Source organism: Dinoponera quadriceps, unplaced genomic scaffold (assembly GCF_001313825.1).
Source record: "Dinoponera quadriceps isolate SergipeBrazil2010 unplaced genomic scaffold, ASM131382v1 scaffold405, whole genome shotgun sequence".
Lineage (NCBI taxonomy): Eukaryota > Metazoa > Arthropoda > Insecta > Hymenoptera > Formicidae > Dinoponera > Dinoponera quadriceps.
In genome coordinates this window covers 1,914,078-1,939,360 of record NW_014554754.1, presented here as the reverse complement: position 1 = coordinate 1,939,360, position 25,283 = coordinate 1,914,078, and the positions used below count along the sequence as shown (strand labels likewise).

Below are 25,283 nucleotides of genomic sequence, written 5' to 3'. Positions count from 1 at the left end.
AACATATCGCCAAAAATGAGAGTAATCATAACTCCAAATTGCAGTTATAAGTTACAAATTTACTCGCTCTTAAGCATTATCAGCTGAGAGGGCTCGCAGCGAGCCATGACGGGAAGAGCCCTTAAAATTCCGAAACAAGTCAATTTAGTCGGAATACCCGTCGTATAGAATACATCTTCGTTTTGTATTGGCTGCATTCAGCGGAAAAAACAGCTCAGTGAGATTATCGCCTGTAACTGGAGTATTCTTTCAGAACCTTGATAGATATCTAGAAGCACACGCCAATTGGAAGCGATAATCGCTAAGCGCTCCCCGAGCCGTTCTTACCGCTGAATTCAGCCATTGTTATTTCTTCCACAAGCTGTGCGGCGAAATTCAACTAGGGAAAACGGGGAACGAGTCACCCTGGACGGTGCATCCGGCGGATTCACTCTCGGATCTCAGAGAATGTTCGGACGTACAATATTCTGATCGTTCGCGCGTCCAGCCGGCTTCGCGCATTTTCCTTTCTTCCAACTTACAAACGTTATCGGGAAAACGGGAGACAGTGGCTCCTCCGCGGGTCGATAGACCATCATCGCCTTGCGTGTATGCCGAGATCCATCGTGGGAGGTGAGATCGGCGACGTCTTTCTCGCAGCCGTTGCTCTGTGCCTTGTCGCAGCTCTTGTAAACGCGTCGCGCCGAATTGCGGCGCACCTCCGCGAACGCAATCCCGCGCAGCAGCATCGCGACTCCGCGATGTCAGCGAAAGCAAATTACGCTTATCACTCTCTCGGCAAATAAAGAGAGCCGACACGGCTATGTGTCAGCTTTCGGCGACGAAGAGGAGGAACACTGGCGCACGGAGCCTCCGATGTGACTTCAACATGAAGACGTCGCACGGCACGCGGACAATCCGCGTTGGCGGCAATGCTCGCGGCTTAAAACTGGACGGACGGGCGGAAATGTACATCCGCCGAGCGGAAGAGAGATGACGCGAAAGAAAGAATACGCTACGGCCGCGATTTCGATCTTTCGCACGGATAACTCGAGAAGCTCTGCAGGATGTGCGTCGACTCGATATGTAAAAGCGAAATGAGCATGCCTTATCTGCGGATACTCGCCGATAACGCGCGGTACAATCTTCGGTAAAAGCGCTTTGTCGAAAACGCGACGCTTTGTGCGCAAAGCGAATGCGGAGGGAGGGCGATGGAGGGAAAGGGCGGAGGGAAATTTGGAACACCGGGTGCCAGCCCGTCGAGTCTGGGACAAGAGAGACCGGGGAAATCTCGCGCTGGGGAATATTCGTCCCCTCGACCGGGCCGAAGTGACGTCACACCGCTCGAGAAAAATTTAAATGTGCGATCGCGCAATTAGCATAAAAACTGCGAGAGCGTGCGGAGACGTCGTGCGTCTCGCGCTTTTATCGCGATGATGCGATGTACCCGATAATTTTGTATCGGCCGGTACCATGATCTTCTTCTCGCCCGTTCATCATTTATCGATCTGTATGCTAAATTACATGTTTAACTTTTTGCAACGCTCTTGCCGGTAATTACGCAATGCTATAACTGCAGCTTAAACGACTTTGTATCCGCCAATAATGTTTGCGCGTGTTGATAAGGCTCCGCATGCGCGAGTTCTCCCCGATCTGGAAACAGGTTTTCACACGCACATGTAAACTTCCGTTTGCTATTATTTCTAATTACACGCGCGAGAGACCGCCTTATTGGGATATAACTTTCGTTATTAGAATCGTCTTTGCGTTAACGCCGCGAGAGCTTCCGAGCTGCCATGACACTTAATTACGTTGCACGTGGAAAATCATTTTTACCGATAATACCGATAATATCGTACGACGAGCTGGCGCAAGGAACGTGACACATGCGTCAGCTCGGCAATTAAGAAAGAAATTAATGCTAACATTGCCACGTGTCAAACGAGCCAATGCGTTTCCCCGTTTGCGGTGTTTACTTTCGTCGAGTCGACACGTGTCAGCCCATCGTGCATAATTCGCCTAATTTATGCGAAATTCACTACGCAACATGACGGACGAATAGAATCGATCTAATTGCCGATCGAAAAACAACGGAAGGAGGCTCAATAATTCAATGCATAGTGAAATAACATTAATATTACATAATGAAATTGTACAATAAACGTCGACGAATCTTGGCCGAGCGCGCGCGTTGAATTGTAATAAATGCGAGAGATGCCTCGTGTTTGTCCGCTAAGGTGAGATATTTTACGCTGTTTAGAATGAATTGCAACCGCGGCAGGCGCATCGAAGCTACGAGATAAAAAGTGACCTGGCTCAACCTGAGTGGCGAAGGAACGAGTGGATAACACGCGAAGACCGTCCACGTCCGAGAATCGACGGTCGGAGTTTTCTACACGGACTGTACATCACTAAGTCCGTCTCCTACCAAGATTAAGGTAATGCTCGGCTGATATGATACAATAGTTATGTAGTCTTTTCAGTGCTCTATGGTGCTTCTGCCGGATGGTCGTGACATTCGCGAAGCCTTAGAATAATATTCGGAGCCGCGGTAAGGTACGAACCTATTTGTCCTTTGTTGCATGACACTTATAAACACGCACGCACACACACACGCACGCTTAATCTAACTGCGCTTACGCGAATTACGCTGCGTTCTCTTCTGTAAAGCCACACGGAGGTAGGGAAACTCGAGTCTTTGGACATTGGGTGTCTCGGGTAAGAGCATCTTGAACAAAACGGTTTAAGACTTTTGATATCGGTTTTGCTTGTCGCACGGATGTGATTTTCTGCGCAAGTGACATACGCAGAGCAAGAGCTCGACACCCGACCTTTAACATCCCCGGCAAGGCTAAGGAGGTACGGCTTTCTTTTGAGAGAATTATTTCAACTGTGTACACTCACCGTAACGTAGTATATTGCTTTTGGTTTCCACTATGGGAAACCACCACGATCACCAGTGGAAGATATTGTACATGTGCTGAAATCACAAGAGGATATACGATTAGTTGTCTGTTGATGTTTCATCGAAACGCTGTTTTTACTGTTGGGTTTAGTGAGATCATGCTGCCTTTCATTGTGCACCATCAAGGGGAATTGCCTTAAGGCTCATTGACAAGTTGTGTAATTCCTATGTTGATTGCACGCGTCTCTTCTTCCTATCATTGACACTCTGGCTCCGCCATTTCGTTTAATCACTACTCATCACTGTACCGTGTTCTGATTCCCTGATGACAAAGGAATCTGTACTTGCTTCAGGCGTTGTGCGAATTCAACGAGAAATAAATACCGCGACTATACGTTTCGCTATAAGTTAGGATTCTCACGGTGACTGTAACAGTGTTACATAAATCGCACTACATAGGAACTACACACTGTCATTGGACAATGTCTACGAAAGTTCTGCAAAACATAAGGCAAAGTGCAAGCTAGCTTGACGAGGAAAAAGCGAGCTAGGTGACGGAAGGAGGGAATACACTACTGAATCCAGTGTGTGTGTGTGTGTGTGTGTGTGTGTGTGTGTGTGTGTGTGTGTGTGTGTGTGGAGGGCTCATCTTTTAGGTTATAAGAATATTACATCTCCGAAAGATACCCGGGGCAAAGTACAAGGTGCACGCGTGATTACACCAGATGCTTTAACTCAGTCCGGTACACCTGTCCGCCCCCTCCCTTCGCGAATTACGAGTGGAAGCGCGCGATAAAGGCAGAAAGAGAGAAAGAGAGAGAGAGAGAGAGAGAGATTCGGGCGACGGACGGCAGGAGGATTAGATCAGCTGTTGACGTCGCGAATCGCCGACGCGTGTCACGTCGTGGAGACTCATGGACGCGGTTACCGAGACCTTCTCGGGCACGGCCCGCTTCTTCAGCGTATCGATTGCGTATTCCCGCAGTGGCCCTAAGCGAGAGAGTAGCCCGGCCGGAATTAGGTTAAAGGACGGCGTCGCGCGAGGACGAGACGGACGACGTTTCGATCGCTTACCGTGCGTCGATGCCTGGCGCACATTCTCTCGCACGAGAGACAAACGCGTACCGTCGACGACGATGTCGCGTGCACGTCACATCACTGATATTCCCCGTTGATGCCGAGGGAGACCGACACGCTGCCGCGCGCACCTACGAAACTCCGCGTATTCGGCTGGGAGGAACCGAACGACGCGAAGCGAGTCACGAGTAGCGCCGAGAGTGACGAACGCAGAAAGACAGAGAGAGAGACACACATACATACACATAGGCACACAGAGAGACACGGAGATTAAGGGAGAGAAAGAAAGAGAGAGAGAACGGGGCGAACCGTCGAGGAACGCGATCCGCGTCACGCCAGCCGACGACGAAGGCGCGCGCGTTAAATATAGGATAAAAGTCCGCTGCTTACGAGATCCATGAGCGCCTCGCGGGATGCGCGCACGTCCAACGTACGAACGTCGCTCCTACCATGCCGGGCATCAACTTTTCGCCGTGATCTTAGCGACGAGAGCGGCCCTTCGCGCGTTACTTCGGCTAACTTCACGTCGATCGGCTCGCGCGATCCAGAGAGAGAGAAAGAAGACTCGTGGGCCTCGCGTTTTCCGGCAAAACTTTCGCGATAAATCATCATGACAGCATGGCTCGTTTGTTTGTTCGTAATTGTCGAGATAAAAGCGGTCGACTGCACATCGACTCGCTGTCTCGCTCGAGATCTCATTCTATTTTCGCGTTACGGTGAGATACCCCGTCACGGGGTATTACGTACACGGTCGCGCTTATTACTCGCGTTTCGGCGAACAGAGACGAATGCATAATTGTATTTATTTAACAGAGAAATGTACGTCGCACGCAGCAACGTTAACGAATCAGCGATGTTAACGTCGAGATTTGACGCGCTCTCCCGAATGAGATCGCGGTAATTAAAGTTTCTTAGCTCCGGTCCGGACACCTTCAACGTGACTCAACGCGTTATGAAAATTTTCTAGCAAACTTTCTCGCGTTTTCTCCCGATAAGTATCAAGTTCGTAGAATTAGAGGTCCGTGTGTATTCAAATATGCGCGGACACGCGCCCGAGCCGATTTTACTTTGCGACAGTGGAAGTCACGCCCTTGTCGATGAAAGAAACGTATATCTTCAGCATGTCGTTCGCTCAAGACTGATAACGTTGCTTGTTGCCTTGCCTTCTAATTGTCGCTTCTAATTATAATATTTTCATTGATATGCGACACGTGTTGCACGAATTATCATACAATTCGACGACGGGCATGCCCGTTCTTTCGCTTCCGCGTCGAAGCGCGGCCATATTTTATATCGCACGCATACCACGACCGAGCATTCGTAATTACGCAACACGCATGCACGTGTGCACTCGCAGAATCGAAGCATTCTTGCATGTAGCTTATTATTTCCGAAAATTCGATACCCGTTTCGTCCGCCGTCAGTTTCAATAGTCGGCGCGAGAGCGCGCGCCGTCGATAGTCGATGCGCCGTAAATGCGAACTTGGACGAATGGACGCGTCGCCGGCTAGGGACAATTCGCTCGAAGTCTCGTGCGATTTGCCGCCCGTGCGTTTGAAACGGGAATCACCGAGCCGGTAATTTTGGATTTCTCGTTGCAACCTTCCGCGAGTTCGCTTCGCGATTCCGACCCGCAAACATCGGAAGGAAACGCATAATTTCGAGTTTCATCGTTTCGAGTCAACATGCGGGTGTTTTTCACGTTCCGGTAGTGTCGAGATCTACCTTCATCAGGTTCTTGTTCTTCCGTGATCTCAAGAAAAGAAAGAAAAAAAAAAAACGTGAATTGACTTCGAAAATACTGTCAAATCAACTTCTCTCCGTTCGCTGGTAAATAATGACGATGCGATTATTCCGGACGGAAGAAGAATCAAATTACACCTGATAATGTTTCGTCTTTGAATTTCTGCACTTTTTCTAGTATGACGCGGGGGCATTTTATAACTTACCGAAGGATAAAAAATAATACATTTAAGTCGATTGAGAAGCTCTCTCGTGCGTGCGGGAGGGGAAATTTACTTCACGAGTGAGAACGCCGTTTGACGCTTCCTCATCGGGACGAGCGTATCAAATCGCGCTGTTTCGTCCGCGACATGACGGCGGCGCGGCGCGCGGCCCGCCGCCACTCGGCCGGCTAGAGAATTTTTCCGCCCGACGGTTGGCAACCTGGGTATCGATTGTCATTATTTATATCGTACGTTTCCTCTTCAGTCATCGATTCACTTTTTACATTTTACATTTTTACAGTAATGAGAGAGTTAAGTTTTCCCCACGGGCGTATGGTACTCTAAGTTAGCCCCCACATGTGTGATCATAGGTGTTGTTGAAGGGAGTCGAGTGTGTGAAGAGAATGACGGATAGCCAGCAGCAGTTTTGCTTGCGGTGGAATAACTTTCAGGCGAACATCACGAGCCAGTTCGAGGCGCTGCGAGATGACGAGGACTTCGTCGACGTTACCTTCGCGTGCGACGGCAGGCGGCTCCAGGCGCACAAGGTCGTCCTTTCAGCGTGCAGCCCTTACTTCAAGGAGTTGTTCAAGGTTAGAAAACCATTTTCTTCCCGCTCCCCACCTTAGATTTGTCCCTCCTCGCCCCGCTCATCCGTCCCCCCTCCTCCGCTCCCTCTCGCCCTCCATCCTTCTTTTCCCCTTTCGTCCTCCGGCGCGGCGGCAGCCCTCTCCCCTGCCTCCCTCCTCTCGCCGACCTGGTCGCCTCCTCGCCCCGCTACTGTCGCCGCCGCCTACCCTGACACCCCCTCATCCGCGGGATGTACGCGTGTGTGCGTGTGTGAGCGCACGTAACATGCATTTTCCTTCGTCTCATCTCGCGATGAATAATTCCAAAATTACACAATACCTATTTACGTGACGGCCTCTCCTACGGCGTCTTATCTTTTCGGTCGCGCGCGTCGGGACTTATTTCAAAGAGAGGCATAATCGTGCACGCGCGGTTACGTCACGATTTGCATGTACTTTTCGCCCCCTCCGCCCGCCCGCCGCTGCTTTTTCGCGACCGCGCCGAACAAATTCGTAATTGCTGCCCGGCAATTAACGCGTCCGCGAGAGGGGGTCGATAAATGAACGGGAGCTCGTCACGTACGTTTGTTTAATTGGTTGCACTCGCGCTGCAGAGATGAAATTATGCAGTAATAAGCTGGCGTCTCTCTCGTCTCTTATGTATTTATCTCAACTTTTTTTCAAGATACATGCGAAAATATAATTATCTATGTAATGCTCGCAAATGCAAGATACGGATCGTCTTTGGACTGGGGAAGATAGTCGTAGCACAGTATAAAAATGTGCATATGAAGACGCAGATAATACATGACACACAACGCGATATTACGTCTCAGTGAGCAATATTGCAGCTGTTTTCTTTGAATTTTGCGAGATTTGTATCGCTGATTCTGTCATTTTGGGAAGATAGACTGCTCAATATGTAAATACGATTGATCCGTCGAGTTTTATGTCATCTGATGACATGTAATAGGCGTTTTCGTGATAATAAAATCGATATGGGGACGTTTTGCGATTTATTGCGGCACGTGAAGGAAGAATTAGCAATAGGAGCTAAAATCTAGTTGGCAGCTAAAATAGGAACAGATAATGTCGTTGCTACCACAGTTAATTTAGCTGCAATAGCGACGATATTAGCTATTAGAAGTAAAATACATTTGTCGCAAGGTACAACTATATGGTTCGCTGTAGCATTTTAATCTGAACAGATAGCTAATTTAATTATGGTAGCAATGACGGCTAATAAATTTAGCTGTGGTAACAATGAGCAGTAGCTGCTCTTAGTTTTGCTCTTATTGCTATATCTCTCTCTCTCTTTCTCTCTCTCTCTCTCTCTCTCTCTCTCTCTCTCTGAGCAATCTTATGGGTTTTTCTTTCTATTATATTGTGTAATTCACATTGAGCTTATGCCGTTGATAATAACCGTATGGAATTTATCTTTTACAGACAAATCCTTGCAAACATCCGATAATTTTTATGCGGGATGTAGAGTTCGAACATCTACAATCGCTGTTGGAATTTATGTACGCTGGAGAGGTAAATATCTCGCAAGCCGAATTACCTACATTTCTGCGTACCGCTGAATCTCTTCAAATTCGTGGCCTCACCGACTCTCAAAATAATCAGCACAACAACGAAAAGGTTCGTTTGACATTCTCGTATTTCTATCAAGGCATAGTGTTGCCACGATGCATAATGCTGAATAATTTGCAGCATTTGAAAACAAACAACATCCACGCATCGAATGGCCGTGGTCTGATCTCGCCAAGCTTTGACGACGAACGCAGTAAAACCCCACCACCTTCGAGCCCTCCACCACTGAAAAGGCTGTGCAAAAGAAGTGATTCACCTCCAATTTCTAGTCCAGCACCCACTGTGCCGCCTTCTGCTACCAGTACACCTCGTTCACGCCCACTTATCGAGCCTCAAGTTCAGCTCGATTGTTACAAAGATCTCGATGTTGTTGAGGTATAGTCTTACAACATAATTCGAATTTTAGACATGTGTGATGGTGCATAGTTTTGCTCATGCATACTTGAATATTTTATACGCCGTATGCATATTCCCGCTCATTTTCAACTTGTGCTTTATACTTTCAGCCAAAAATAGAATTACCCGAATATGGCAGTGATGATGATTGCTCACCTAAACAGGAAGTTAATACGTTGCCCAGTGGATTTCTCAGCCTGGATGGTGGTATGGAAGTGTTGCCATCTTACCCACCATCTTATCAAGGTAATTGTCTCTTCTTGAAAATTAATAAATATTTTCCAATACGGAATCATTTTTAATAGCCATATCTTTCTGAATCATGATCACTTTTTTCTCTTATATATCTTCGTTTCTTATAATATTAAATTGATGGGATCCATATCAATGTTTTCATTTTAGGAAGCAACGTGGAAGGAGGAATGCCGGGTCCATCACACGGGAGTACAGAGTTGAATCAGGAGCAGCAAGGTGAGTCAGAGTTTACTATTTGTTGGTAGTGCGAGCACCATTACAAACAGCAACAACCTAGCCATTACATCACAAATATCAAATGTGAGTAGAAACAAGGAAGCAGAAAGGAATCTTGATGGTTTGAAATGGTAAGCTCGTGTGTAGCTCGGTAGGTCTTGGTAGGCGGTAGGAGACATTTGACACTCGGAGGCTGTAACAGGCCTGAGTCCACAGAGTGCAGTTTGCAGTTAAGCAGCTGTGTTGTATGAACGTTACCGAAATAGCCCGGAAACTTGAATCGTTAACAACCAAGTCCTGCGTGTACATATTCGAAAAAGAAAAGAAATACCCTATCCCAATACGCTTTATAATCTTTTGTTTTCCTGCTTCACGCGTATATTAATGCATTATATATATATATATATATATATATATATTCATATATATACACATACATACATACACTAGGCTATTCCTGATAAAATGTTTAATTGATAAAAAATAATTTTGCTTATTAAAAAGACAACGCTCGGAAGATAATGAAGACTGTGTCTTATGATCATTTGCTTTCTCGTTTACTAATTGTAAAAGCCATATTTACATGTAATGAATTTTCAAATTGGCTTGTACTGCTTTTGAATAAAACGATATGATATGTAAAACAACGTGATTGAAGCTACGTATTTTTAATGCACAATTATAATTGCGTTAAATAGGTAGCTATTCGTGAACAAGTAACTGGAAATGCAAATGTCTAAAAAAGAATCAAACGAGATAACTTTGGTCGGTATCTTCCGTTTTGGCCGAAGAATTCGAGACATTTTGTTTCCTGATAAAGGTCTAAATTTTGGTATGTTTCACATCGTGTAACACTCGAAGTATCTCATAATTGGTGAAAACAGGACCATCATGCTAGCATATATCATAATAATAATAATGAATCAGTGTCTCTACATGTGTTTGTAACAACATTTCTAATCTTCTGTCCGGAGATATTATTTCTCTGCGTGATGGAACGACATTAAAAAAAAGATATGCGACAAGCATATGAACAAGAGTATCACTAATTACTGGTTCTCATACTCATCGATTCATGCTTACCATTGTTTTCAAACTATATGTTTTTTCTTACTGCATTACCATTGTTTTGTCTGCCAAACATATTTGACTCATCGCATCCTTGCAAGTAATACTCTTGCGGGGGCCCTTTTTGTACTGTACCGTGCAGGCAGCAAAATTGGGTAGCGCTAAATAGGGTTGTTCGCTGGTTGTTGCTGTCCTGTGGTGGGTGGTATTCATTTTGATATTATACGTGGTGTGACAAGGCGTGGTGCTATGCTGTGGTAACGTGCAATGCTGTGGGCTGCTACCGGTTAGAGCAAGTTGTGTGTGTGTTGCAGCTGACCTGCGTAAACTGCACTCGCTGGACCCACGCCCCTGTCCTGTGTGCAACCGCATGTACAGTAACTTGTCCAACCTGCGGCAGCACATGCGCCTCATCCACAACCCTCAGAGTGTCACTTGCCCTCTATGTAACAAGCCATTCAAGACCAAGCTGTACCTGAAGCGTCACCTGGTCAGTTTCCACGAACTCAGTGTGGCAGACAGGCAACGTCAAGAAGAAATCTACCAGCATCAAGTTAAGGTTCAGGTCCAGGGACAGACGCAGGTTCAGGGAGGAGCTCAGGCTCAAACTCAAACACAAGTTCAGGCTCAAACACAAGCTCAGATTCAAGCTCAGACTCAGGTGGATAATAAGGTGCTTTTAGCGGCTCCAGCCCCACCTGCTCGGGTCACCACCGCCGAGGAAGGTGGGGCTAGCGGTGGCGGGAGCACCACGGAACCAAAGCTCAGATCGTATCAGGCACAAGCTGGCGATAATGCTTATTCGGTAGAGGTGGCGCAGATTGGTGATTCGAAGCATTTTGCTAGTGGGATGTTGCAATTCGATGCTACGTATCACTAATATTCAGGATTTATTTATTTTTTAATCTATCGCCCAGTATCATTTTGTGATATAGTAACGAATCAAGTTTATCTTTTATTGTTTAGTGAACTTGTGATTCAATAGGAAACGTATCTTCGTAGTTGACCGACGAGTAGGTAGGAATAACGTTACGACACAAGGCTGATTCCGTATTTAATAATCAGATCCTGTGCAACGGAGGAAGAGGGAGGGGGGGGGCACGGATATATATAATTTATAATTTTAAATCTCGTTTGAACGTACGCAATTTCTCTCGTCGCACACCAAGTGTCAGACGAGCGGAGAACAAGAAGTCAAATCCGATTTACGGTCACGCACTTCATTGTTTTCGTCCGTAACAAGACGCCTATACAGATCATCCGAATGATCACTCATACGATGGTCGACAGTGTATATAGGTTTGGGAGACTAGTTTACGTATAAAGTCCCGTGCCTATTCATCGCAAAGATGAACGCTGATGAGGGAGAGAAACGACTAAAAATGCCGATGGTGGAGCAGCCATCCCACCTCGTACTGATAATTCTGCAGCCGGATACTTGTTGTTTTATTTAATGCTATACAGTGTTATACAGACTACAGATATTTACAACAATATTATATTCTTACAGAGGATTATATTTACTTTATTATTGCAACGCAATGTGCAATGACATAGCTCGTACATGATATATTTTTCACATGCATACATTGCAATATACAGCCAATTGACAGCTCAACAGAGTAATAATATTTATTATTAACAGTTATCAACAAACCGTGATCGCAATAATGCAGCAGATTGAATTTAACGATATATAATAAGAAGGCAGTGTCTCTGCTGGTTTCCTGTCTCTCAGCATGCCTATAACAGGATTTGTTTTCCGAGTACTCTGCCTTTCTCAATGCATTTACGAGGATAGCATAAGAATCATTTCGCTGCTTCTATGGGGAGATTTGTAGATTTTGCGTTTTAAACGCGAAATTTAAACGACACATTTATTTTATAATTATTTGTATTGTACAATTACTATATATAACTTAGAATTTAGAAATTATTACGTAATTTATATATTGTTACATTTAAATGGTATTCGACTATAAATTTAGCTTTTAATTTGTGAATGTTTCGGGTCCTATACTTACTTGTGGTCTTTATTATGTTCGATTGCCTTTTTGGAAAATTTTCTGGAAATGTATCTTAGCTGAGTTTAAGAACGTAGTGGAATCTTTCTAATATACATTAATTGTATTCGCACAATACATTCGATCTTTTTTCGTCGTTCGTGTGAGATTTCAGTGATAATTAGTTCCTATCGTAGAGCTCGCTTTATTATCTTTGAACGTTACTTTTTAATTTCCTATATAAAAGAGTAAACCAGCACAGATATCTGCCGCACAATTCCATAGCCATAGTACCACACAGTACAACTCAGGATCTTTTATATTATATTTTACAGATGACAATAGTTCCATAAGTACGATTTATAATAGCGATTCTAGGAAATGGGGGGGGGGGCACAGGGTATGTTCCCTAGAATCGTAACTTTTTAAGTCGTACCATTCATATGACAGGCTCCTTACCTCACATACAATCAAATTACTAAACAGATGCAGCTATATATTATTATAATATATTTACATACAACAATTTACAATAGTACTGGGAAGTTGCAACGACTGCGACTAAACACAGATTGCCGATATTATACAAACGGTTTTTATTATCTGTTATTACATTGGTAAGTGATTGCAATGTTTTTTTACGAGTTAAATGTACTACGAATGTACATTCGAGATTTTCGTTTACGATATGAATGGATGCCCAGCATAACTAACAATTAGTACCGAAATAAGATTAGATTATAAATGTTGCATATCATATTATAATATTGTTATACATTTGCCAAGCAGTGTTACATTCATCAACTCTCAGGCCTTGGATCACACACGGATTTCATTTCGCTCCCCGCCGACAGAGATTAATGTCTCTTGTATAACGCACTTTTCTTTTCATACGTATGATACCGCATATGTATATACTCAGTTTTAAAGATCCAGCTATTTGGGTTCTGTAGTAGCACGGTGTCTCATGCGACGAGGAACGTGCGCGCACACACGTTTCTCCCACACTATTCCATGCTTTTTTTATTTCTCATATTATTCATTCGTAGTAGAATAGAGACGACACACACGCGCACACACGTACGATTATCGATATTATTTGGAAGAGTCGCCGGCACTTCCGGCACTTGCTACACATCATTTTCGTATCTACTCGATCCTTCGCCTGAGATCCATATACTATGTATATCAGAGTGATGTGTTACAGAATGTCACATAATAGTAAGCATCATTTGACAGACCGGACTTCGCTGGGCATTAAAAACCGGTTACCTAGCTAATATCACAATACAATTTCACACACTCACTGTTATAATTGCGATTATATTGCGAACTCAGATGGTGTGCGAACATTCCGTAATCCGCGTCACGGAGACAGTAGATAACAGAACAAAGCAAAAGGAAACAAAGCAAAACATAACGAGAAGAAAACAAAACGCACGGAGGGAAACGAGGGGCAAAAATGACAAATTCCGACGATCGATAACATGCACACACCTTACAAGCCGATAGGAAATGCAAAACTCGCGAAGAACCCCGCATAGTATTTTTGGGTCTAACACAATACAGTTTTACCGTATATTAAATGAGAAGGGATACCGACGGCACGCATCTCACGCCGTCGAACCGTATCTCTTTGTGATGAAATACGAGAACAGAGTACTTGCCACTTTTCCAAGAAAAAAAAATAAAAAAAAGTAACTCGATGAGTAGGTACAGAAAGCTCACTGGGGAAGTATCTTTTGTCTGCGATAATAAGTTTTAACTTTGTCCTACTGCGGTTTTTAGCACATTTGTATCATGCGTTGTTACGACTATTATTATTGCTATTACGATAACTATTCTACCGCTCTATTATTACTATCATCGATACTATTACTATTAACTACTACTACTACTACTACTACTACTCCCCTAATACGATTACTATCATTACCGTCTCGTCGTTAATTTAAAACTTTGGACGCGTCTGTATACGTCTGTTGTCCCGAGGAGAATGCTTTATGTTCGAAGGGATCGAGAGACGCGGTAGTGTCTCGCGCCTTATAGCACATACCCGTGACGGACGCTATCGCGTGTCCTTTCCGGGGCGAGGATCGTACGCCTGAGAAAGAAATTTCGGTTCCCAGCATCGCGCGTCCCGGCGCGCCTTGCTCCTGCACGATCGTAAGAAACCAATATCTCTTAGCGCATTTAATTATGTGTTGTATATATGTACATTATTATGCAATTTGTATGCGCGTCAGAAAAAAAGGAAGGTAAAACTCGTGTATTCGATCGCTAGTTATTACTAATAGACGTAGCTGTAGGCGAGTATTACTTTGATTCAAGGTAACATATGATACGGTTTCTCTTTTGAACGACGGATATCCGCACACGTGCACACTCGCATTGCGCGAAGCAGAGCTTCGCAGTTCCGACTTTTGATTTTCATTATTATTCACTAATCGGTGATTCCGAGCCGCGAAAAAAATTGTATCTAGTCATTGAAAACGATGTCTTTGTGAATTTTTACTCGATTTTACGGATGTGATGTGCATTCAACGTACTGTTATTCCAATTGGTCGGGAGCAAAACGCGCGTCGTCAGTATTAATTTTAGAATTTAGTGACTGTAATTGTGCGGAGATTACAGTATCAAGGCATCTGTTCTACTTTTTTTGTTTTTTTTTTGCAAAAGTATTATTTTTTTATCGAAAATATTTTTATAATGTACCGTTGCTTTTAAGGTTTATACATTTTTTTTATTACTGTGTATATATATATATCTTTTTTTTTGTTTTTCAATTAATTCTCATACGCGTTATTTTTTAATGTGACAAGCAGTGTGGAAAAGCCTATCATAATAACTCATTATATAGAATGACTGTCTATTCGGTTACACATTTTATTGTAATATAATTCCAGTACTTAATATTTTTAATCATTACTTTTCGTTATTACATTATAATTATAATAATAATTATTATTATTCCATGACTGAAAATACTATTAGTCTTTAAATGAATTTTTAATCCTATATTAATACACGAGAAGAGCTTGGCGTAAATTAAGGCAGCACATTCTGCGCGAGAAATAGCGATAATATATACCGTACATAAAACACACACATGTATTAAAATTTTTATCTGTACGGAGGAAACGTTAGAGGATGAAAACACTGACGGAATTGGAAATATTGGTGAAGGCATAAAAATAAAGTGCATCGTGATGTCTTCGTTCGAACGAGAAACCGCATTTTTTTTCTAATGCGATATATTCTACACAATTCTTTTCTTCTCTTTGTGTAAATTCTGTTTGACTTGTCGATCTCTCTTACGAGTGTACTTTTTCAAAAGTATATAAGCTTAAGATAGAGCTATAGATTTTAGTATGCGCGCGGAGAGGTAAAAGTGCGAAATTTTCGTATGTAAATAGCGGCAACTTTTCCAATACGATCGTATCGAGGATACAAATATTTCGCTTTTGAAGTAGTCACACGCTAATATATTTAAGTACGATATTTATTCGAATCATGGCGTATCCGAAGTAAGTTATCCTCTAAGTAAACGGGCAGGTTAATAGCGTCTCGTGCTATCACACGTATAATTATATATATACGGATATATATACGGATATATATATATATATATATATATTGCCGTATATATATGTATATATATATATGGCAATCGCATTGCAAAAGTATACATACGACTGATTTTCGATGAGTGCGAGTGTGCGTGCGCGGTATGTATTGTAGAGGTATAAGAGAGATGAGAGGGGAATAAGGAAAGTGAAGTACAGTAGCTTGTACTTGGCGGAATTTCTGAGCAGATAATTGATGAGAAAATTCGTCCCGGCTTTAATGTCTCTCTTCGCCGCGTATGAGAGAAAAAAAACAGAAAGATTAACGCTCGTGCGAGGGGCAACCTATCGAAGTTCCTGATGGAAACTCCAAGATCATATATGAGGAGAGTTAGGTTCGCAGCAAAAGCCAAAGTGAGAGATTTTTGTTGTCTGATAAAATAATTTTCTCGAATATAACAAACAGAAATTTTTTGACACGAAATTTCGCTTGTCAGGTCACTCTTTTTTTTTCTTTCTTTAAACATCCAGATGGATTTTTATCAATAAGCAATATAATGAGTTTTCAATTATATTCATTCGAGCGAGATGTAAGTTTAACGATTGACAGAAAGTATGTTCTTGTCGGCTTCTATCAGGACGCATGCTAGGTGTAGCATTTGTGTAGCGGCAAAAGCGATAGAATAAAAAAAAAATCGATGAAGTGCTCTTTTTAGGCTGAGCTACGGGCTCCACGAAAGTGACTTGTTATATTGGCTCAATGTAAACGCGACGGATGTTGACGGAAGAAGAATGCAAATTCTCGAATTTACGCTTCGAAGTGTAAAGAACCTTTTCCTTTTATCGACAAGCAATTATCTGGACAGAATGAGCTCTGCATCAAAAAAAAAAGAGAAAAAAAAAGAACGCGAATTTATAATGCGACATTTATCGAGAGGTGTACACTTTATTTTCGGTTGGTGTCTCTTCGTAATGTTTTCACCCTCGAGATTGATACGCCACGATATACTTTATTTATTATAAAACTGTGCGGCATTGTGTTATATTTAACTGACTAGCAGTCGGTGATGGGCTCAAGATGGTTCGACAGTATTTTGGATACATGCTTGGGTAAAACTATGTGCGGACGCTACCTGCGGATCTTATTCAGATTCGTTTTCGATCGCAGGACATTTGCACGCGTGTGCAACTTTTACAATTTTCAGATCGCTGTCGTGAACGCTTTCAAGAAGAATTACTGTGTTCCATATCTTCTTTACTTATACAGCTACAAGATATGCTAATGTAGCCTTTACTTCCAATATATAAAGTTCGATATAAAATAAATCATAGACTCGATCAGACTTCGCGGTGTCACTCGACATCATTGAAATCCGATTTGATTTTCGCGACATTTTGCGCATCTTTATTATACATACAGTCACAATTTCTTCCCGTTTCCTTTTTATCTCGCACGCGAGCAGATTACTGTTGATTTCTGTCCGCGCTACTTAGCGTAATTTTACATAAATACGCGAAGACCGCATTCGTGCACATGTATCCGAGGCCCAGCACTACGAGTAACTTAAGCATCATTGAGCTTGCATCGAGTGCGCTTGCAACTTTACTGCACATACGCTGCACTTAATTTATCGGGAACTATCCGGAGCAAGACTCGAACCTTTGTGCATGACGAGAAGCATCGCGGGCGATTATTATTTCCGAGCACCTTTCGCAGCCGTCGCGGCTATTCGCGGTGCAGCGAGTGCGACCGTCATAATTATCGGACCAAGTTCTTTAGAGGCTATTTCCCAATTTCGTTATCCGTCGCGGTAGCTTTATTTTTTTACACGCTACGATCGTCGATCACGAGATTGCGCGAGAGGGACGAAATTAAAATAAACATTCGAACGATCGATGCAAATGTGATATTCGCGTGGACAAATAGTATTGTATTTTGCCGTCCATATTTTACGCGTTAGGATGAATTAATTCATTTCCGCCGGTTTCGCCGATGGTTGCTTATTTACGCGGAACATTTCAACGTAATATATGTGCCGGTTCACCGTATCGTTAATTTTTAATTGTTAGAAATTCTAAAGGAGACATTCAATTTGCACATGGGAGAAGCGGCATGCGTTACGCGAGAGTATTGTTTCCTTTTTTTTTTATTCACCGATAATTGGTAAGATGAAACGAAAATGGACGGGCGATTCGAGACGAGAGCGCTCATCTTAATGTGGAAAAGTTGCTCTCGTTCGAATAAGCCGGAAACAGTTTGACTGTCTCGGCGCCGTTCGTCGCCCGATTATACGCGGGTGGGAAACGTTCTCACTTCTTACCATTCTGAGAGACTGTTCCGAAAATGCACAAACGGTTAATCGAAAGAGATGAGAAAGAAGGAGAGAAAGGGGGGAGAAAGGGCTTGCGAAGGATCGCGGCAGGTCGGGCCGCAGCACGCAGAAACGTATACATGTATACACGTGTGTTAATTTCGCTAGCGACAGGTGCATCAAGTAGCCATAGATCTGTAATCGAGTGTGCTTTCCTCCTCACCCAGCCCATTTTTGCGACATATAGAGAGAGAACACGCGAGCCTCGTTATATTTCATTGTAATGTCGATCTACTATCGACGACGAGAGAGGCTGTCATTCGTCGTGTATTTCGATCGACACCGGGTTTTTCTTGCAATTTCCGCAAATACGATACTAAGCGTAATCCTATTATAACGCGATAGCGATGTTCCTATTTTACGTTCGTGTTTTTCCGTACGTCCCGGTCACGAAGAGGGAAAGGGAAAAAAAAACAGAAAGAAAGAGAGAGAGAGAGAGAGAGAGAGAGAGAGAGAGACGACCACTACGAACTATATTACTATCTCGGCTATATAATGACAAATAAATTCCCGTTATAATCGCGAATACGAGAGAGAGACTCTTCGCCTGGCTTAGCGCAGTATCCCATCGTAACGATTCGTTCTGTACCCGAAATTTTGTCAAACGATAACATTTGAATAAAGTAATTCACATTTGTACGTAATAATGCATCACGTTATTTCTACGAGAAAGAGAAAGAGAGAGAGAGAGAGAGAGAGAAAGACAGGGAAATGCAGGATGCGTGCAGGCTGGATTGATCCTCGATGATTCACGCTGTCATGTATACTCGAATGCTTTTCAACACCCTCACGCAGGCATACCCGATTGTCTTAACACACCGAACGACCCTCCGATACGGAGGGACAAGTGCAAGGCGCAGCCCGTTCTCTAAGATGCGACCACGCATACTGGGAGGAATCTGAACGGCTCTGAGACGCGCGCCGCCAACTAGCCAGGATCTCCCAAGCGGAGAGGAGCGGGTTTCCCGGTGCCACGATGTCTCAAGATATTCCGCCGCGTCCTGCAATTGCTCCGCAATTGTCCCGTATTGCCCTGCGATTCGGAAATCGGCTTATAAACCATAAGTCCTAACTAACGATCTTACGTAACGGTGACCGGCGGGAATGCGAGAGAAAAAGAGAGAGAGAGACGGAGAAGATGTTGTCGGGCGAGAAGCGCGAATAGAGGAGGCGGAGGAGAGGATGATGATGATGATGAGGAGGAGGAGAAGGAGGAGGAGAGTGATTGTTGGCTGACGACGGGATGGATGGATGGAACTAATCTAGATTGGTCGGCTGGTGTGTTGCAGTCGGCTTCGGTGCGGAGGGAGCGGGACCGTCGGCGTCGTTATCGATATCGAGTATACCCGGGGCGATCGGCGCCGCGGAGCCGGCCGGCACTTGGGATTCCCCGCGGCTTTGCCCGCTCTGCGCACGTGTCTACAGCAACAACAGTAATCTCCGCAGGCACCTCAGATCGGCCCACGCGACCGCCCCCGATTTGCTCAAGCTGACGTCGCTGCAACGGCGAACGGTGATGACGCTGCCGCCGTCGAGCCTGATCCTCGCCACCGTCGCCTCTTCCGCCTCCTCCGTCGGTGGACCGTAGTGGTAGCGCCGATTCGTCGAGAGATCGGTCAGACTACGCGCCACGACGAGGCCACCGTCGGTGACCACCCGACGTTCTCCGCAGCGACCGGAGGAACGACCTGGTGATCGACGAGCAACCACCGAAGATGAACTCGCCGCAGCTCCGATGAGCGAGGAAAACCGACGCGATCGGCGCGCGCGATATGACTGTTCCTCTTCGTGTTACGTTAATGTTACGAGTATCCTGGTGGAGCTAGCGGCATCGGTCGCTCCGCTTCACCCGGAGAGTTGGGAAGAGAAAGAGGGAGAGAGGACTGTCGGTCGAATTTGTAGGGAATCTCTGCTGTGACACGATCGTTTCTTGTGGAATGCCAAGGTGGACCTCGCGGATGTTCGACGGTCGGGGAGAGACTCGCGATGATTCACTTTGGTCTCCGTGTACACCCGGACACCAGTCGATCCTTCACGATCGACCGGGCTACGTTGAATCGTCGGTTAAGAGATACTTGCGATAAATTACTGAATGTACTGAGTTCTGAGTACTGAATACACGACTGTGAGACGACTCGAAATAGCGATGTCCCGGTGACGACGTTCATTCGGTAGCGGCTAGAAACCGATTTTTACCTCACCCGCACCCGATCATTCCTGCAATTCTGCGCGGTTCTCTGTAGCCGATTATGATATACACTAGCTGTTTTCTTTTCTTCCCCTTTTGTACGAAATAAACGCACATCTTCGGAGAAAGATCTCATGTACTCGGTCGATCCCCGGGGAAATTTTCATCTCGGCCGATGAAGGCCGGCACTCTTCGTTCTTCGTCCATCTCCAAACCATCTGGATGACAGCTCTTTCTTGTAACTCGCCGATGAATTCTGCATTATGTCGCAGGGAGATGCCGTCCGTGCGATTTCTCGTAAAGAGAACTCGTAATGGTATTGTTGATGTAATGGCAACCGGCTTGTATCGTCGACTTTAGCACACACGTACGCAGACATAGCTGCACGGTAGTAACAGACCAAGTCGTTCGACTCTCCTTCCCCGAGGTTCGTACGACCCGTGGGGAGCACAAAATTAAACGTATGCCCTTGCACGATTGATGATTGCAGCGCGAAGAGTACGTCGTGGTAGGCCGCGGCTCGGAACCAGGGGTGGCAAGCACCTGTCGCCGTCCGTTCAAAGAAACTCGCCCTCCAGGAGCGACTGGCTGCCTTTGGACATGAGAACGACCCCGCCCGCCGCGATGCCCGCCTTTCGCGGATTCGAGGAGTCCTCGTCGGACGGTGTGGTCAGTATCGCAATGTTAACGTCAACGTTAACGCCGTTAATGTCACGCGTGATTGCATTACACTTCGCGGAGTCGTCGCCCGGCAAACAGCAATTAACAGTGGCATAACATCAATATTATAATTTCCCACTCAGCGATGCAACCGAACAACACGCGCGTTACATCGCATTTACATTGTTGAGTGGGAAATTATAATATCGATGTTGTGTCATTGTTAGTTGGAGTTCGCCGAAAACTATCTCGCCATTTGAAAGTTCCTCGACGACATCCAGCTCATGTTGGCTCTCCGCGGGCGTTTATTATTTATCATGCGTTAATTATCGTAATTTGTTAGCTTTAATTTGCATTCTATTTATGTGTGTACTTAGTTTAGTTTGTCGAGTATAGTTCTAAAGTTTCGGGTAAAATCCGTTTCTCCCTATTTTCCCGCGGATTTCTTCGGTTTGTGTCCCAAGTTCTGTACAAAGATTCCGCACTGGGATTCGTTTAGAAAACTTCACACGTGTTCGGCTAAAACCCGCCACACTCGCTTTATTCCGTAAAGAAGGTAAGAAATAAAAAAAAACATCCGCGGAAAAAATTTCGGAAAAACAAGGATTTTATCACTTTAAAACTATTGTTTGTAAGTTTCCTTGCTACATTATGTTTAGTTACACTGCATCATGCACCTTTTATTTCCTGCTTTCTGCATCTGTAGTCCTTGCTAAGGCAATGTATTAAAATCAGCTGCACAGCTGTTGCTACACCTCTTAATCTTAATCTTATCTTGCTGGATATCTTAATCTACACTGTGCTACTTTACATGTCTAATAAAACATTTATTATTATTTATTACTATTATTCTCTCTTGTATATTTCATCATGCAGCTATATTGATACTTTTAGATTCGTTATCTTTTCATGGGCTTCTACACCCTTTTAGATATAAACAACGATAACATGGCTACGGTATGCGATTTGAGCGTGCCTTTCGTGTTTCTCATAGGTCCACCTGGGTGAAGGTATAGCCGTCTGCGAGGAACAACTGAGGGCCGTCAAGTGGAGCGACTATCGCAAGTTGACACGTGGATTAGCGGCGATACTGTTTAGCCCGACGGAGTTGGCCACGTGCTCCGTCACCGGTCAACGTTGGAGCCGCGCTGGCACAGCCACCGAACGTCCCGTTAAACCTGCCCTCGACAGAGCCAAAGTTCAAGCCATTATATGTGAGCACACAATAATAAAGCGGTAAAAAAGCGTCGAGCGACGTTTCACCGCGGGCACATCTCTTGACGTTTCTCTCCGAGTCTTTTCTTCCGATAGGCTAAGTCAGTCCGTATTCTCGCTGTTTTACAGCCTACGTGACGTCGAGGTTTCCGTCAGTGGATGTCAGCAGTGTGAAGCAAGTGTTGGCGTATAAATGCAAAGAGAATTCCACCGCCCTCAAGATGAAGTCCATACGATACATATGGTGAGCCCTATGAGATTTTTCTCCGTTCCCCCGTTAACACATCGACTGCCGCGTATTAGTAATAACGCAATATATTAACACCTGTCGAGGCGTCACTTGGATGTAATACTATACCGACTTCTGTAAGCAGTTTCCCGAGAAATTACCAATATTATTACCAAACACATTTTTTTTTAATAAAATTGCTTTAAAATTTCTCTGATATAAAATCTAAAAAAGAAATATAAAACGGAATTAAGAAACGTTAAAATAAGCGCGAGGTACACATTTATGAACAAAAGAAAATTAAAAACCGAGTTCAACAGCTCACGACACGTCGATTATAAATCGAGCTCATAAAATATTATTATGAATATAATATTCAAATTCGACGTCACAATTTTTAAATTGACATGCATGACCTCCATCATCCTTGCTTCACGATTAGAAAAAAAAAAACAGAGAAGTAGATTGTCATCCTTTTAAAAAAACGGTATTTTCAAGTAATGCGAGCGTGATAAAAAATGACTTCTCAGATATCGGATGATAATGAATTTTTTAACTTGTCAAAAAAAAATTGATAAAAGATGACTTAAGTGGCTGGATGGCATTCCGTTACTGGAATAATTCGCAATAGTAACAATTTCGAATCATAGTAGACATTTTCTTAAATAATTTGAGAAATTAATTACGCAAAGAGAGAGAAAGAGAGAGAGAGAGAGAGAAGAATTTGGCGCCAGCGCGAGTTACCTCGAAAACCCCGTCGCAGTCGTGTTTTCAGAAGGATCTCGCGCGGCCAGCGTGGAAAATTCATTCTAATCCCCCTTCCTCCCGCGTCGTGTTTCAGTGATAGGCAAGACACGGATACGTCACCGCGGGCCGAACCCGAGGACAAGTGAGAGGGGGCACAGGGTGCGTGCAGGGTGCAGCCCGCCTCTCAAATTCGTCGCGTCCTCCCGCACCCTCCATCCGACACGGTCCGTTCCCCGCAGCGCTCCCAGTGCCAGCAAGACCACGGCGACCGTCGTAATAATAACAGAAGCAAACAGTGTGCCGAGCAGCTGCGTCGTAATCACGCGGAAGAGCATGCGGATGTGCCGACCGCCGCGTCGTCCACACACGCGGCCCTCGAAGGGCTGGTGTCCCTGCACACGCTCCACCACGGCGCGTTTCATTCCACCCTACGTACAGCGACGGCCTCGTACATTTAATCTAGCCGGGCCGCATCGGCCGAGAGAAGCAATCCCGCGAGGGACGGTGCGATCAGGCCTGACGAAATGAGAAAGAAAGAGAGGGGCCGATTTTCGGATCGTTTCGAGATAGATCGTCGCGCGATATCACGTCGTAGGATATCTCGAACGATCGTTCATCATCTTCGCTTCCCCTTTCGCCGCGAAAGAAAGCAGATTCGCGGAGATTCCGCTCGCGATAGGGATCGGTTCTTCTTTTCCCGAACGTTCTACGGAGAAACGTTTCCCAACTCACGTTTCGAACGGTTCGCGAAGCGCGGTAGACGAGATTCGCCGAATAGTCACTATCAGGTAGGACAATTGCACGGCATGGTCGCGAGGAAGAACGACAGACGCGTGGGAGATTGTTTCGAGAGAAAAAGGGTACGAGAATCGCGTGAGAACGCGCGATTGCTCGCTAATAAATCTTAGGTTGCAGCGAAAGTAGCCGCGTTGGATGGAATCTTAGAACGTCATTCTTCGAGTATGCGTTGTCATTTTTGGAAGCTACTCTCTGGTTGCTTCTGTAGTGATTCAAATTATACACGGTCGCGTTTTATTTTATGTATATATATATATGTATATAAAATAAAACGCGATCGTGTAACAGCTCGAGGAAGATTCGTGCATTTTTAGTACGGTCGAAAGAACATCGATATCGGACTATCACGTGCGGAACGTAACGGGGGAACTGTTACGTTTACGAGCACTCGAGGTAATGAAAAAAAAAAAAAAGAAACGACAAAAGATTAACACACATGTGGCTGCGATCTTGCCTCTTGAAGAAACCGTTCCTTCGTGCGCTCACTTCCCTCTCGTCGATAGGTAAGTCGTGCATTTTTTCTTGTCCACGCAATAAAATGATGGATCTGTCACGCGTCGCGCATGAGCGTAATAAATAAACGCGTGATCAGAGACGATAGTGAGAACGAAGGCGGTGCTGTCCCACGAAGGGACGATTCTGCGCAAGACTGCATGCATTAGGGGGATTTATTTGGTTTTGGCTGTGAGCTACGACCACATGCGAAGGGGGAGACCCGTGTGGCTATAATGAAAGAGAACGCGCCTCTGCGGAGGCAGCGTGATAAATAGTGAGAAGGCAATATTATAACAAAAAAAAAAGAAAAAGAAAAAAGTAATGTTATTAAAAAATAGCGAGGTCGGACGGACCAGTCCGATCCTACCGGGATACAAGGGTAGACTTTCACATAGAATACGCCTAATATAAAAATATAATATATATATNTATATATATATATTACTATATATTGAATATTAACGAAATAGATGAAGTTATATATATATATATATATTATTTGTTGGGAGAGCATATATTACATATATATATTACACATATTTAATATATTTAGGATATTTATTTGTTGATTTGGTGATATATATATAATATATGATTTTTATAAAGGCTCGCGCGCGCGGCATGGAGAGGCCGGCCTATCAAGTGTTTCAAAAAAAGGAAAAAGAAAAGAAAAAAGAAAAAGAATCATAGCGAAGGATGGACATGAGTGCATGCAGATTTTAATGACGATACATGTGTAACGTGAAGTGTTAAAAGTGTTCTCGCACGATCGCGTCTTTCGTCGATCTGATCGTCGCAGGTTAGCGCGACGTTACCTGCGACGTATCGAAGCAGTTCGATAACAAGTGTGATCGTGCAAAACCCGTCTTCTACGGCATAGAGGTTTTATCGATTCTTTCTCGTCTGGCGAAGAAACCTGTTCTTTGTTAATTACAAGACTGGTCGACCGATTAAGCCCGGTTCAGAAGACCTGCGAGACTCTTAACGTCGTCTTAACAACGAAAGC

The 25,283-nt window shown here is 44.3% G+C and overlaps 2 protein-coding genes across 12 annotated transcripts in view; one reads left to right on the top strand and one right to left on the bottom strand.

The window, feature by feature from the left end:
- The window catches only part of LOC106741342 (trafficking kinesin-binding protein milt), a 59,624-nt gene extending 55,171 nt beyond the window's left edge, over window positions 1–4,453 (bottom strand). Inside the window, exons 1-3 of one of the 6 annotated variants that reach the window (XM_014613210.1) lie at window positions 4,352–4,453; window positions 2,884–2,959; window positions 2,620–2,707 (exon numbers count right to left, since the gene is read on the bottom strand). In XM_014613210.1, the coding sequence (XP_014468696.1) occupies window positions 2,620–2,707 (88 nt within the window). In that variant the 5' untranslated portion in view covers window positions 2,884–2,959; window positions 4,352–4,453. Of the gene's footprint in view, window positions 1–2,619; window positions 2,708–2,883; window positions 2,960–3,958; window positions 4,246–4,270; window positions 4,290–4,351 lie in introns of those variants that run through there. The other 5 variants (XM_014613218.1, XM_014613211.1, XM_014613215.1 and 2 more) reach the window with 5 other exon arrangements.
- Window positions 940–24,712, top strand: LOC106741343 (protein abrupt-like). Of its 6 annotated transcripts, none has more exons than XM_014613223.1 (10): window positions 940–2,530; window positions 6,279–6,500; window positions 7,923–8,117; window positions 8,190–8,444; window positions 8,576–8,711; window positions 8,868–8,936; window positions 20,624–20,802; window positions 21,788–22,007; window positions 22,138–22,252; window positions 23,079–24,712. In XM_014613223.1, exons 2-10 carry the CDS (start codon window positions 6,312–6,314, stop codon window positions 23,128–23,130), a joined length of 1,410 nt encoding a protein of 469 aa, XP_014468709.1. In that variant the 5' UTR covers window positions 940–2,530; window positions 6,279–6,311; the 3' UTR covers window positions 23,131–24,712. The 6 variants fall into 6 exon arrangements, with proteins under 6 accessions (XP_014468709.1, XP_014468707.1, XP_014468710.1 ...); XM_014613221.1 differs by having other exon boundaries at window positions 940–2,535; XM_014613224.1 differs by lacking the exon at window positions 940–2,530 and adding an exon at window positions 2,715–2,838.
- The last annotated feature ends 571 nt before the right edge of the window (window positions 24,713–25,283 follow it).